We start from the raw sequence: 14,140 nt of genomic DNA, 5'->3' as shown, positions 1-14,140 counted from the left end.
AAAAGACTATGACTTCCGCGACTCCATGACTTAAGAGAGCATCCACTCACTTGGAAGCAGCTGTGCTTCTGAATCACTTAAGCTTTTTTTTTTTTTTAAATCAAACCTATGCTTTGCACAGATCAAGTTATTCTAACAAAAACTTCTCAAATGAACAAGATTCAAAAAGTATTCATAAAGCAATCTTAAAAACAAGTCCACAATATTCTTTATTGAATATCTATAGTTATATGACTACTAAGAAATCAACGTAGTGGAAAATAAAACAGTCAAGGGAGATAATTTTATACAGCGTGACAAGTGGTAACGTTAAAAAACTTGTTTTGAAATTCTTTTTGAAGCAGCAGCTTAATTTAGAGTAAAGCTACATCTAGATTAGGTATAAATACCTAGAAAAAGGAGCAACACTGCAAACGCTTCAGATTGATAATATAAAACCAGGGTAAGATAGAAAAGCTCTTCAAGACAGAGAAATCGAAGGAACTTAAAATAACAAACATGCACAGGAAACAAAACAAGACTGAGAAAGTGTGTTATGAATCACCACCTCTCTAGAGCTGTTTCCACTCTCCTGGATCACTTACTTTGATTATTTAGATTGTTAGCCCTAGAATATTTGGGCACATAATATTTACACAACACAAACCCAGGTTATCACCAGATTTGTAGCATACAGAGAACAGGTAACACAATAAAGAAACTTGGAATGCCAAAATATCATAAGAGCAGTGAGAGAGTAGAGCAGGTTAAACGTGCAGGCCTTATGGTATGACAGCACAAAGACTACATATGCAAAAGGATTACACAAATCAAGAAACTGTAAGTGGTTCTACCTTAAAGATACAAATAAAACTGACTTTCATTTCTGGGAACAACATTATCTTCGACTTGATAGATAATCTCCTTAGAAAGTTAGGGAACAGCAACAAGTGGTTCATAATTTTCAGTCTTTACTGATAAAACAGTATGTTTACTAGCACAGCTTAAGAGAAGCACAGAAGAAACACATTCAGTCATTAAAGACCCACCAGAATTAATATTTTTTTTTAAACTGTGCTTTCCATTCTGAGAACCATAATCAATATGAAGTAGTCTTATCAGCACTGGAAGTTAACAGCCTTCAGGTATGGTGTCAAGGAAATTCCACCCATTATAACTATTACCCGCCCCATTCTCCTATCCGCAGGATATCTTCCCTCACCCCCAGAACACAAAACTCAGAAAATGAGCAGAAGACTAAATGACCAAAGCTGCTAAACTCCCAGAGGGCACCTAAAAAACCCCTCCAGTTTCAGTTACTGTCATGTGTAGGTTTAACTTAACAGAGAATAAAAATATATAGATAGGATAGCATCCTATGAAGTAGCAGCTTTGCCTATTCATACCTCAGTGAATAGCTGCTACTTCAAGTATTAAATAGGCATCAAAAGCAGACAAACCAGCAAAGTAAAACTCCACTGACTCAATTCATAATAGAAAGGTCATAAATTAAGGTCCGATTCCTCTTCTTCTGGACACCAAATTAACTACTACTATTACAAATTGTCTAATCTACATGTTAGCATGCAAGTTAGCCTAAGGAAGTGTACGTAAAGACATGCCAATAGTAGTTTTATTTCAAATCAAAAAAATTAATTTCTTTGTTTACTGTGTATATAAAGAAAATATTTTCTTTGCACCTTTAAGATTTTTTTTTAATTTGGAATCTAAGTTATGATAACAGCACAGTAAACTACAATGATCAAAATAAGGACATTACTGCAATTTTACAGGAGAACTGGTAATTTGTACAAGATGCTACATGGAAAAACATTAAGATTAACAATAAGTGGAGATTCTTTATGTTATATTCTTATTTAGGTAAAGTTCATTTAATAAATGCTACTACCACTATGTGTGCCAATAATCTTGTCTTTTACAAGTCTCTCAACTCAAACAACTTACGTTAATTTTATTCCCTCTGCCACTACAAAAGCTATTTGAATTACAGCACTCTTCTACGGTGCATCAGGATGACAGCAGGACTTTCAAGACCATAATAAATCTTCTTCTTTTCTATCACTATCAAATATCTGCACATACCTTAAGTAATCCTCTATTAAAGAAAGTATCCATTAAACATTAGCAACTGAAGTTTAGCAAAAGATACTTAAGATCTTAAATTCTAGTACAGAGAAGAAAACTACATATGGGAAAAGAAATCCCAGGTCATCAGGTTTTGTAGGGGTTTTTTTTGTTTGTTTGTTTGGCATTTTACCACCATGAAGGGAAAAAGGTACACCAGTATCTTAAGTAGGACACTTCAAATTTTCCCCCAATTATTTGTTGTTTTTTAGTTTTGCAAAATCACAATCTGAGAATTGTAAACACTATCTTAGCACATAACAAAACCCATGATAAATAGCAAGCATAACATGGAATATTTATATTTCATTTTCTAAAACAAATTTATTTGAATGCATTCATATTCTAAACATTAACAACTCTGGACAGAATGCATATAAAGTTATAAAAACGAACCAGTTAGATAGATAACAAAAACAAAGAAACCAACCTCAAAGAATCTTCCAAAACTACCACTTTTGTTTTTCTGCAAGTCATGTCACCATATACCTTTTTTTAATAGCAACTGGGAGAGTGGATAAAACCATTCACACAGAGGAGTTCGTTACTCTTCTGTTCTTATTCCTGCACAAGTTAACTGGAAGTTACATTCCCACCTGTTTCAAGGGTTCCCTGCAATTACTTGGCTCCTTTACTGCAGGGACCAATTTTTCACTTCCTTTGGGTTAAGCTCTCGCTTTTTCCTCAGGCTATTAGGCATATCTCATTCCCTATCATACCAAGCTTTCTCTGTGTATCTCACGTCTCCCCCTTGCCAGAAACCCCTAGTCCCACCTCAAATGCTCCATCTGCTCCTATCTATGCCACGTCCCCACTTCCCTACCCAACAACAGACTGCTCTACAACTACCCCAACGCAACAGGTTCCAGGTGTACTTCCATACTGCTGTCTTCCATGCTAGCTCTGCATACTGCTCATTCCCCCACCATTATTCTCCAACTGGATAGTGTTTTTCAAAAAAGATGTAAATATATTAAAGCTACTGGAAAGCTGTGCAGTTCTGAGTTAAAGTGGCTATGGTAGAACACTTCCACTGCATCATCCAAAGAAGTTTGATCTGTGACCAACTCCAGAAATGCATGATGTCACATCTTTGCCAAATGGATGTTCAGACTGCACATAACGCCCAGTTTAACTTAAGTGGAAAGTGGAAAAGGAAAAAAACAAAAGAAAGAAATAAAGAAAAAAGACCAACACAGTTCTTTCCACTACTGCCTAGGAAATTCCCTGAAACAACCCACTGATCAAACCTCATATTCAGAAGGTACCAGACTTAATGATGTCACGAACTTAAACAAAATGCATGTAGACCTGTGTGGATGTACAAATCCAACATAAAAGCAATACCATTTATGTCTTACACTGAATAGGAAAATATTTTTCACAAATTCTATGAAGTATATTTACACCTTGTTACAATAACTATAACAGCTCATTATACCAAGCTGCTTCATCTAGTTTGCAAAAAGAGCTCACGTTAACCACTCGTGTTAATAGAGATACTCGCCGTACAAAATATCTGGGCTGTTTCGTCTTCCCATCAAAAGCTATTTTCTTGAGTGCCAGGAAGGCCTGAACACAACCATTACAGAAACAAGGGGTTTATTTTGCGATTTGAAAGCAAAAAACAACATTGACAATAAATGTAGTCAGAAATACTGCAAATATAATTTTCAGCAGAATTTTGGAATCTCAGGTAATCTCCTATATAGCCCAGTATGACACGTCAATATTACACACACTTTGGAAAAAAAAAAAAAAAAATCCAATGACTTAACCACCTTGCCATAAGTGCTAATGAATTGATTCTTCACTTCCTGGATAGGAACAAGTGAGACTATGCAGCAAAGAGAGGCCTGAAGCACTTTTTAATCTTGTCACATGGATACATGAAGCATACCTCTTAGTACCATATGCCTTCCTGATTATATTTCAAATTTACTATTCTGCCTTCATAAACATCACTTGTACAATTCACATGTCACTGCCCAGTCAGTCTTGAAAATTCTTCACTTTTAAGAGTTTAAAAACTAGATAAAGACTATATTTAAACCTTTAAATAACTAATATTTTAAAATCAGCATACATACTAAAGGTTGAGAAGGCCTTCATTTTAAATGAGATTAAAAAAAACCCCTCAGCCTAGATCCTGGATTTTTCATGTCTAAATCTTATCTTTCAACCTGTTAGTTTCACACTGCCTCATTGCACTCGATAAAATGGAACAAACCTGACAATCTGAAGCACAAAAAAGGTTTATTGTTGAAAAACTTTCCTGAAACATCTGTTTTCATAACTGCTTGCCTATTACACAGGAACAGAATAATAACATTTCTAGAAGTATTCTACAAGTCTAATATGGTTAAGATAGCTGAAAGTTCCCTTGAGTACTACTGATATTCCTTGAGTCCTTCCCAATAACCGATTCTGCGGTAAGTAACAGTAAATGTGAAAAGGCTAAAAAGAAAAAGAAAGGCTTACAAGTTACATGAAAATTGCCCTCTCTGTGAAAAAGATGGACATTAATTAGTGCTGTGCCTGAGGGAACGATTACTACATAGGTCCAACGACAACATGTTACATTTGGCCTACCAGCTAGTCAATCAGCACTTACAGACCAGTCAGCAAAACAGCCGATACTTCCAGCTGAAACATTTTTTCAGTGCTTCTTGCCTAGTCAGTAAGAGGAGGAAGCAAAGGATAAACTGCTAAAGTAGGGTAAAGATGATGTAAGAACAGAAGACCAGGGGTAACCTCTAGGTGAGAGTACAAAGATGCAAGACAAATTCACAAGGGTGAACAAAAAAGCCCTTCATATAGCTTTACTACTTACATTTCTACTAAACATCTTATTACAATTGCAAGATCTACCACTGTTCTCTAAATCAAACAAAATCTGATAATGAAACTATTTCAGATTTAAATGTACTTCCATAATAAACTTGCCAGTAAACAATATTTAAATTATTTCAGTAATCTAACACTGTTTGTAAGTAAATATTGTAGTTCAGCAGTAACACACCAGTGAGCTGCAGATGCATCTTCACTGCATTTAGATCAGCTGACCCAAATTCATCCATCTGCTTAGGTCTAGCATTGGGCCACAGGTACTGAAGCTAAACTCAGTTACTGTGTTTATAGTTAACTGAACCATTATTTTTTCTTTTACAGTCATATCAAATGTTTCTCAGCATTGTAATAAGACTAGCTGCTCCAGAGAACTCTGGAGAAATACATCCATCCTTTCAGCACATGTCTGAAGTTAGGGAAAGGCACAAGAAAATTACCAGCATTCACATGCTGATAATAGTCTTTGTTCTAACTGTAAATCTGGAGGATAACTAGACTTGAATGCAGCCTATTATTATTCAGCCAGCTGATTCAAGCTTGCTCAAAAGTCATAGACAAACTTTCGCACAGCAGTGGGAACTTAGCACAATTCCCAGGAAAAAACTGGAATGATTACAGATCAATGAGATATCTACCAGTCCTAGAGTTATTGCACTCAATTCTCATTACTAATACCACTGAGCTGAAAATGCCACCTGGTTATCCTAGGTATCAGTTTGTATTTTGCTTTCTGGTTTCTGGGCTTTTGGGGGTAAAGATAAATATGTTTTAACAAAGTACAAAAGTCTGTCTATGTGTGTGGAAACAGCTGGTTAAAATTCACCCTAAGTTTCAGGGCACTGATATTCAACATTATATTTGTTTCTTGTGTTGTTATAAATACTTACAAATTTCCCACAGTAATGCCCCAAATTATTTATTCCGTTAGCATTCAAAATGTTAGTAATACAAGTTGCTGAACAGTAGTTACGTTTTCATCATACACAAGATTTTTCTGTTCAGCTGTTTTATTTGTAGTTTATTTTATATTTGATATCACTAAAACAAAAATCAAAGAGACAACACATTGATAATTGTGGAGAATGATAAAGACCGTACACAGGGAAAGAGGAATTTGATCACTCATGGAATTCAGGCGCTCTCACCACACCCTCTTATTTATTCAAATTTTCTGAAGAGGAAACAAGAAAAAAAAAATCCCAAGCCTAGGGGCATGATCTGAATGTTACCAAACCTGCCTACAGCAGAAGAATCTTTACGAAGTATACCTTTCTACCAGCTTCCTCTCGCTTAACCCAGGGACTGTACATTCAAGCATGTTAGTTCAATCTCCTTCCTTTCCTCTCTCCTCCCTCCCCCAGGTAACCTTAGTCTACAACACATGGTGAAGACGAGACACCGAGTTCCTTAGGACTTCAGAGACACAGGTAGCCAGCAAAGGTCATGAAGTACTGTACAAGATACTATTTTTATACAAAACCACTTAATAGATTGAATACCATTCTCTAACAGTTACAGAACTTACATTTTAATGCAGAGGTGACCAAATCAATGAATGATTAAGTCTTTAAGGATTTTAACGTATTATCACAAACCTGTACCTCCACCTGTAAGTCTGAACTGTTCCCAGCTCTTCCCTGGTATTTCACCATCCCACCTCACATACTCTTCAGCTCTTCAGTACATCCCCTACCTTTTGCAACACTCTGCTTGTCTGTCTGATCATCTAAAAGGCACAAGATTATGTTACGACTAGCTTCCAAGCAGCAGCAATCATTTGGATCACTAGGTCAGGCAAGTGACTTGCTGGACTACATGCAGCAAAAATAATAAAGCATTCTACCATGCTGCAGCAAGGAGTCCACACAAAATGGAATTTTCGATCACCAGGAACAACAAATGGCACTCTTGGTAGCATTGCTCTTTTCCTACCCAACTCAACAAGCAGACTTTGCAATCACAGCACAAAATTCCCTCTCAGCACCCCAAGTTTTCAGCCTGGAAGTTCAAGATAAAACTCTTCAAAGATTAAAAACAAGGCACAGTCCTTATTTAAACCACTGAACGCGAAGAGTCCCACTCCTGCAACTGACTCCGTACCAATGGTACTGGAAAGAAGCAATGACGAGTACACACATAGATTTAGCTGTGTGACTACAGCATGAGAACAATGACAGAGAAAGAAAGTAGCACACCAGCTCCGGAGTGCACAAGCAAGACAAAAATGACACTGTACTTCCAGAAAACCCCTGCAAGTCATTTCTGTTATTTCCCAACCCACAAACTGACATGCACTCTGATAAGATCAGGATCAGATTTAATTTTAATTCGATGAAAACCAAGAAACTATTATCTTAAAACTTCATTATGTACCTGTTGTTTTTTTCCAGAAGGCTACTCTCATACTTATGCAATTTCACATAAAATCTCAGCTTTTTAAAAAACAAAACAAAACTAAACAACCAACCAAAACCCCAACACCTACCTCCCTTTCCATCTTGCACAAGTTTGGAAGAAAACGTGACTCCTATGAGTCTCAAAAGTCAGATGGAAACCAAAGAACTGAATTTTTTTTCCTCTCGTCTCAAGACTTTTAGGCCAATTACATGGTTTGGGGAACTGACTCATGAGGGTTTTGTTTGTTTGTTTTTAACACCTGAGGTTAGATCTAGTGATGCCCCACTTCTGAAATATGGGCATCTGTATAGCTACACAGGATTTGATCTAACATATATTTCAAAGTACATTTCTGGACCAAACCACATAGTTCTTCACGCTTAACAATGAAACTATCTTAAGAAAATACAAACAAAACTGTATTTGTTATTTAACTGTAACTCTAACAGGGAAGCCTGATACTTTTTAATGCTAAACTGAAATAATAAAAATAGCACAAGTTTCTTAAACTATCTGAAAAGACTAATTAGTAAAGGGACCTACAGCATTTTAAGACTGCTCTTACGTCCATTTTCCATCCTATTTTCAGTTTGTCAATTAAACTGTTGCGCACAACATCCAAGAAAGCTGCTCCGTAAGCCATGCTCTTTGAAATGCTTGACTTTGTAGGCTAAACCAGACCCGAAAGGCAGAATTCAACCGTGTGTGAGAATTTGGTTGCGCCTTTCCACAAGAATCAGGCTAAAGTCAGATGCATACCTTTCACATACAAAAACCTACATTTACTATTACAGAACTCATCCAAAGATGACTTTAAGCCTGAAATTACTGAGCCTCGCTTAATACTGTGCACGCTTATTACTTGTGCACACCTAATAGAGAAAGGCTGGTCTCCTTTTTATTTCAGTAAACTAGGTATTTTTTCCCCCCCTTATGCTTTAAGAGGTTACCACTCAGCTTTCTGCCTCTAGCGCAGAGGCCCTGGTGCGGGTGCAGGTAAAACCACATCCACAGTTCACTTCCCATCCTGAAGCTTTGGCACACCCCGCCTGTGCGTTCGCGCAAGATACAACCCTAAAGAACCCCAAAAGCACCATCTGAAAAAATATCGGCAGCTTCCGAGGAAAGCAGCAACCAAATATCGCCACCTGAACAGGCAGCGCCCTGCGCTCAGGTCGCAGCGGGGCTCTCCGTAAAACGCCTAAGGGTGACGGCTGCAGCTCCAGCAGCCCCCACGCTGCCTGCTGCCCGGTGCCGGGCCGGGGGGGGGGAGCACCCCCCCCCCAAAAGCAGCGAGCAGGCTTTCGGGGGGGGGGGGGGGGGGGGGGGGAGCTGGAGGAGCAGAAGCCGCGGCGGGGGCGGAGGGCCCGCCGCGCCGCCACAGGCCGCCCCCCGCCCCGCCCGGCACAAGTTGGCCGGAGAAACCTGTGGCTGCCCCCCGCCGCCGCCCTGACAGCCCCCGCGGCCGGAAGGGGGGCGAGGGGCGGCCGGCGCCCGGGGAAGAGGGGCCCCTTGGGCGCTGCGGCGGGGCGGGCGGGCTGGCGAGCCCCACCGGCGCTGCGAGGCGGGGAGGCGGCCGGACATGGCGCCCGCCGGCCTCCGGCCCCGGGACCCGAGGGACCCACCGCTCCCCGGGGAGGGGCCGGGGAAGGGCGCGGGCGGCGGCCGCCGGCGGGGGGACGGGACGCGCACTGACCTGTCCTCCGAGTCCATGCGGCTGAGGGGCTCCCCGTCCGAGGACATCTCCAGGCTGCCCCGCCGGCCCCCGGACGTGGCGCTGCAGCTGCTGCTGCCGCTGCTGCTGCCGCCGCCGCCGCCGCCGCCGGTGCCGTAGCCCTCGTCGCCACCGCTGGACACGCTGCTGGAGCTGCTCCCCCCGCCGCCGCCGCCGCCGCGGCCCAGCCCGTCCTCCTGGCTGCCCCGGGGGCCCTTGGGCTCCTCCTTGGCGTCGGCCTCGCTGCTGCCGCCGGGGCTCAGCGAGCGGGTCTCGTCGCTGCAGCAGCCGCTGCTCGTGCTGCTACTCCCCACCAGGCTGCTCTCCTCCTCCTCGCCGCCCTCCTCCTCCTCCTCCTCCTCTTCCTCCTCCTCCTCCTCCTCGTCCTCGTCCTCCCCGTCGCCGGCCTGGCTGGCGCTCTCCGGGCTCGGCTCCGACATGCTCTCCGCCTCGCCGTTCAGCAACAGCAGCGACTCCGTCTCCGCCGCGGCGGCCGCCGCCGAGGACGAAGGCGACGACGAGGATCCGGCCCCAGCCTCCTCCTCCTCGGCCGCGGCGGCGGCGGCGGCCGCCGCCTCGCCGGGAAGCAGCCCCTCCGGCTCCGCCATGTCGCTGCGAGCGGCCGCCATGGCGCCTGCGAGTCGCTGCGAGCGGAGCGGCGCCGGGCGCGCGCGGCGGCGGCGGCAACGGCGGGGGCGTGCGCGTGGCCCGTGCGCGTGGCCGCGCTCGCTCCCCCCCCCCCTCCCCCCCCCGCCTCTTACCCCGCGCTCCCGCCCCTTGCCCTTCTCACCCGCACAATCGCGCGGCGGCGCGAGCCGCAGAGAGGAGGGGCTCGGGCCGCCGCCGCACGCGCTACGGAACGCGCCTGGGGACAAAAACGCGGGAAGGGCGGAGCGGCGGCGGCCCCTGGCGCGGGGTGCCGGGGGAGGCGGCGCGCGGGAGGGGCGTTAACGGCCGGGCGGGGCGGGGCGGGGCGGGGCGGCTGGGCGGCGGGGATCCTGGCTCCCTCCTAACGCCTCGCTTGAATCGCGTCATCGTTACTCACCGCGTCTGGGGAAAGAGGAGCGGCTGAACGCTCGGCTGCGGAGGGGAGTCCCGCAGGACGAGCCGGGAACGGCGAAAGAGGCGCTCCCGGCCCCGCCGCACCGCCTTTCTCCGCACTCCACACCCTACACCCCCCCCCCCCCCGCCCCGCCACGGCCGGGAGAAACCCCGGCGGCGCAAGCGACCCACGCCTCTCAGCCTCAGCAGCCTCCTGGCTGGGTCAGTCAGAAGCTGGGCAGCCCTTAGGCCTACGGGGCTGCCGGAGGGAGCGGGCAGAGAGAGCGGAGTCACGGCTGAGGAGAACTTAGTGACATTTCTGTCCGTGAGAGGAAAACGGGGGTGGGGTGGGAGGAGGCTGCCGGGACTCCGGAGCTGACCGGACTCGTCGGAACTAAAACAGGGGGAGGAAACGGAATATAGAGCTTGCGAGAAAGGGAGAAACGAGGCTCCTCAGCAAAGAGAGCTACAGGGTGCAGGTCACGATGTGACATTACCCAGTGGGAATTGTCAAAAGACGAGCTCAGCCGAGACACAAAGGAGACAGAAAAAGGTTTTCAGCGATACTGACAAAAAGGAATGAAAAAGCAGTCGCGCTATGCAGTGAGGAGAGAGAGCAAAGAGAATGAACTAGATGTGGCCTTAAACCTCCATTTGCAGTAGAGAGGCATGTTGGCTACAGGGCAAAAGCAGTATGACTAAAGGGGAATGCAAAGTATAGATGACTGCATTTAAATGGAAGTAAACCCGAAGAGTTTAATGTACTAAAACTCGAGAAATTACTTCATTTTTTTTTCCCCATGAACCTAAATTTGGTTCTGGAGGCCAGGGGTTAGTAGATGAGTTGGGAACTGTGCCATCTGAAAAAAAACAGCTGTGTACGTGTAGAAGGGGAAAGGTGAAAGATAGCTGAACAGAATGATTGTCAATCACACACAAGACTTCAGAACAAATGATGACAAAGTCATTTTAATATTCACGTAAAATGGGTTAAAGTTTACTGAAGGTAGATCATGCCAGATTAACGTGACAGGCTTTTTGACAAGGGTCTTGTCTATATGGACATCAAGAAAGCGTTTGATAAATTGTCATGTTGAAGCAATTAGCAGAAGTTTATAGGATGGGGATTTGCAGTAGAACAGGAAGGTGGGTAGTATCTGAACACCGGGATGAAATCGGGTAGTTCCACAAATTATTGGAGGGATGAAGAGGGTAATTGAAAGCCTAAAATGCTATTCCACATGAATTTTAAATGTCATCTATACATCTGTCAGTTTTTACCCATCTCTTAGAGAGTTTGCCACATTTAAAGGCAAAAAATCATGAAGCGGTGGTAGTGTAGTTTAAAAACAAGCTACAAAACACAGAACCGCAACTCAGTCCAGGAAAACATTGTGCATTCTGCATAATAGGAAGAACATCACCAATTCAAGTTACGGCAGGCATATCTGGCATATCCACAGAGATCCTAGATTCCAGGAGAAGTTAACCGCCTAGGATTAATGTCTGGAAAGGGTGCTCCTAAGACCTACGTTAGCATAGCTGGAGATGGCTCCCAGCCCATCAACAAATGTACTTGTTTGCAGCAACACCAGCAGCCCGTGGTGCAGCAGCATCAAAACAGAATGCCACGGTGCTGAAACAGCAGGACAGTATGGGAGCAAAGGGACATGACATTGGATTAGTCTTTGAAAACCAACCAATGACCGCTTTAACCTGCAGAGGAGTGTAAACTTTGGAAACGAACAACAGCAAAAAAGTTTCCCAGATTTCTAGAAACCAGCCTTAGCTAGAAAGTGGAAATGGTAAGAATGCTTTAAAAAAAAAAAAAAAAAAAAAAGAAAAAGAAAAAGAAAGAAGACAAGGACAGCTGTAATGCTGTTTCATCTGTGTAATGTATGTATCATTGGTCTACTAACCACCAAAATAGTCACCAAACCCTGAGCTTCTACATCCTCTCTCTCCCCTCCGCCCCCCACCCCCCGGGTAACAACGTGCTCTGAACTTCACTCTTTGCTAACGAAGGTGTGGCACCCCTGGGCGGTGTTGCTGTCACTAATCTTATAAAACACGAAGCGTGCAGTTTCCAAAACAAACGGCACCCTTTGATGGAGTCAGAAGACGGCAATAGCTGAAGTAATTCCTATGCCTCTTCTATCCATTGATTCCCTTCTGGAGCTCTCTGCTGCAGCGAGGGACAGAATCAGAGAGGTATCAAGTCACGAGAAACCAAAAATATATAAAGGACCTAGGTAAAAGGTAAAATTTAGACCTATCTAAATATGAAAAAAAAAGAGAAAAATTATCTCAAAGAACTCCATGTACGCTAATGTAAATTGTCCAAACCCACTCCACTGTGTATTCAAAGCCCATCACTGTACTCTTTTGGTTTTTTTTTCTTTTTTCCCCAAGTGTCTCTGGGTTTCCTGAGGTCGTGTGTGCACGCAAGGCTCCTCGTGTTTGTGCACCGAACGCAAGCAGGGTGATTCAGACCTCCCACTTTCCACTTTCCTAAGTAGAGCGGTAGAGACGCCAGCTCATTAGGTAATTTGTGTATTCAAAGAGGGTCAGGGAAGGAACCCTCAGGACACAAATGAATAGGAAGGACGGTGTGAACCTGCCTAATGGAAATCACTTAGCATTTAAGCAAGAGATCAGTACCAAAGGGGTCACTACTGCAGCAGGCATCAAAGAAACACTCTGTGATAATCTCTGGGTGTCCTGCTCTCGGTTTTTCAAAACCACAAAATTCTGCGTCCAGGCTTGGTTCTTGAGCACTACTATAATAAAGTCCTAATCGAGTGCAAGCAGCAATAATTACTTGAGTCTCTTGTTACTGAGCTTTCTCTGTGCAAAAATATCCAGCTTAGCGAAGGTAAATCTCCCTTTTCTCCAAGGTTTTTGACTTTTCAAACCTCTTCAAAGAGGAGATCTGCCTGAGAACAGGTGGGTCTAGAACTTGCAAAGGCATCTAAATCACTTGCGTTTGAATGGGCTGATAAAAGCTCAAAGCAGGAGACACGCTGTTAGGAAATCCTTTGGAAAAAAGAACTTACACATGCATTTACACTTTGAGAGTGGATGTTACTCCGTCGTTCACACAAAGGGCTCCTGGTAGGCTCAGTCTAGCTTGGTATGATCATGTTACAACGGGGACAGTGCTTTAAAGCTGCTGTATTTACGTTGAGGGATACTAACCTGTGGTACTTGGAAGACATTCTCAACAAAGAACAAAATAAAAAAAAAAAGTCAGTAGATAAACTAGAAGAAGCTTGTTCATGGGCAAAGAGTCCAAGCAGAGCCATTCTTCACTAGTGCAAGAACAAACATTGCAGACACAGCAGAGCAGGGAGAAGAAATGAAGATTTTATTCTCTTACCTCAGGAACACCAGGGTGCAGGGCATTCACGTTGACAGCAGAATCAGCAATGAGCGGACTCCAAAGAAGTAGCTGCTGCTTTTCTTGAGTCACAAAGATTTTGCTGTTTTGTGGATTTTTTTTTTTAAGGACAGTTAGGTGAGATCATCAGAAGATTTCATGCATGTAAGGCAGGTTTTCTGAGTTTTTTTTCCTAACGTTGATCAGCATCATAATACTACGACGTATAGTACGTAAGCAAAATGCTTCAAACCAGTAAGAAAGGCCTATAAGGAGAGGGGGAAAATGCCATAGGCTTAAGATACAGGAAAAGTGACATCCCGCCTTGCCCTTGTTAGGATACCAGGGGAAATTCTGTAAAACAAAACATTTGGTCACTGAACTCCCTTCTCCTGCCCCTGCCTCCACATGCATGTCTCAAGCACTGCAGGAAATTCCTGCTGCCTGAACCTCATGACTCACCTTGCTCACAATATTCTGCCTGCTCAGCAGCCTCTGGAAACTACTGCACCCTTCCCTTCCTCCTGCCCCACCCTTCCCTGTCCAGATTCAAGGTCTGGAGGAAGAGGCTGCCATCTCCCATTGCTTCAAGTAAGCATCCAGCACCCGGTTCTCACCCTTCCCTTCAGACCGGA

At 44.2% G+C, this 14,140-nt stretch overlaps 1 protein-coding gene across 2 annotated transcripts in view; it reads right to left on the bottom strand.

Moving 5' to 3' along the window:
• The window catches only part of AEBP2 (AE binding protein 2), a 53,187-nt gene extending 43,473 nt beyond the window's left edge, over positions 1-9,714 (bottom strand). The window contains exon 1 of one of the 2 annotated variants that reach the window (XM_075709312.1): positions 9,068-9,714. In XM_075709312.1, the coding sequence (XP_075565427.1) occupies positions 9,068-9,714 (647 nt within the window). The remainder of the gene's footprint in view (positions 1-9,067) is intronic. The other variant, XM_075709319.1, reaches the window with a different exon arrangement.
• Positions 9,715-14,140: the final 4,426 nt, after the last annotated feature.

The sequence above is a fragment of the Pelecanus crispus genome, chromosome 1 (genome assembly GCF_030463565.1).
Source record: "Pelecanus crispus isolate bPelCri1 chromosome 1, bPelCri1.pri, whole genome shotgun sequence".
Taxonomy (NCBI): Eukaryota; Metazoa; Chordata; class Aves; order Pelecaniformes; family Pelecanidae; genus Pelecanus; species Pelecanus crispus.
Note: the sequence above shows the minus strand (reverse complement) of the source record. Positions and strands in the feature narration are given on the sequence as shown.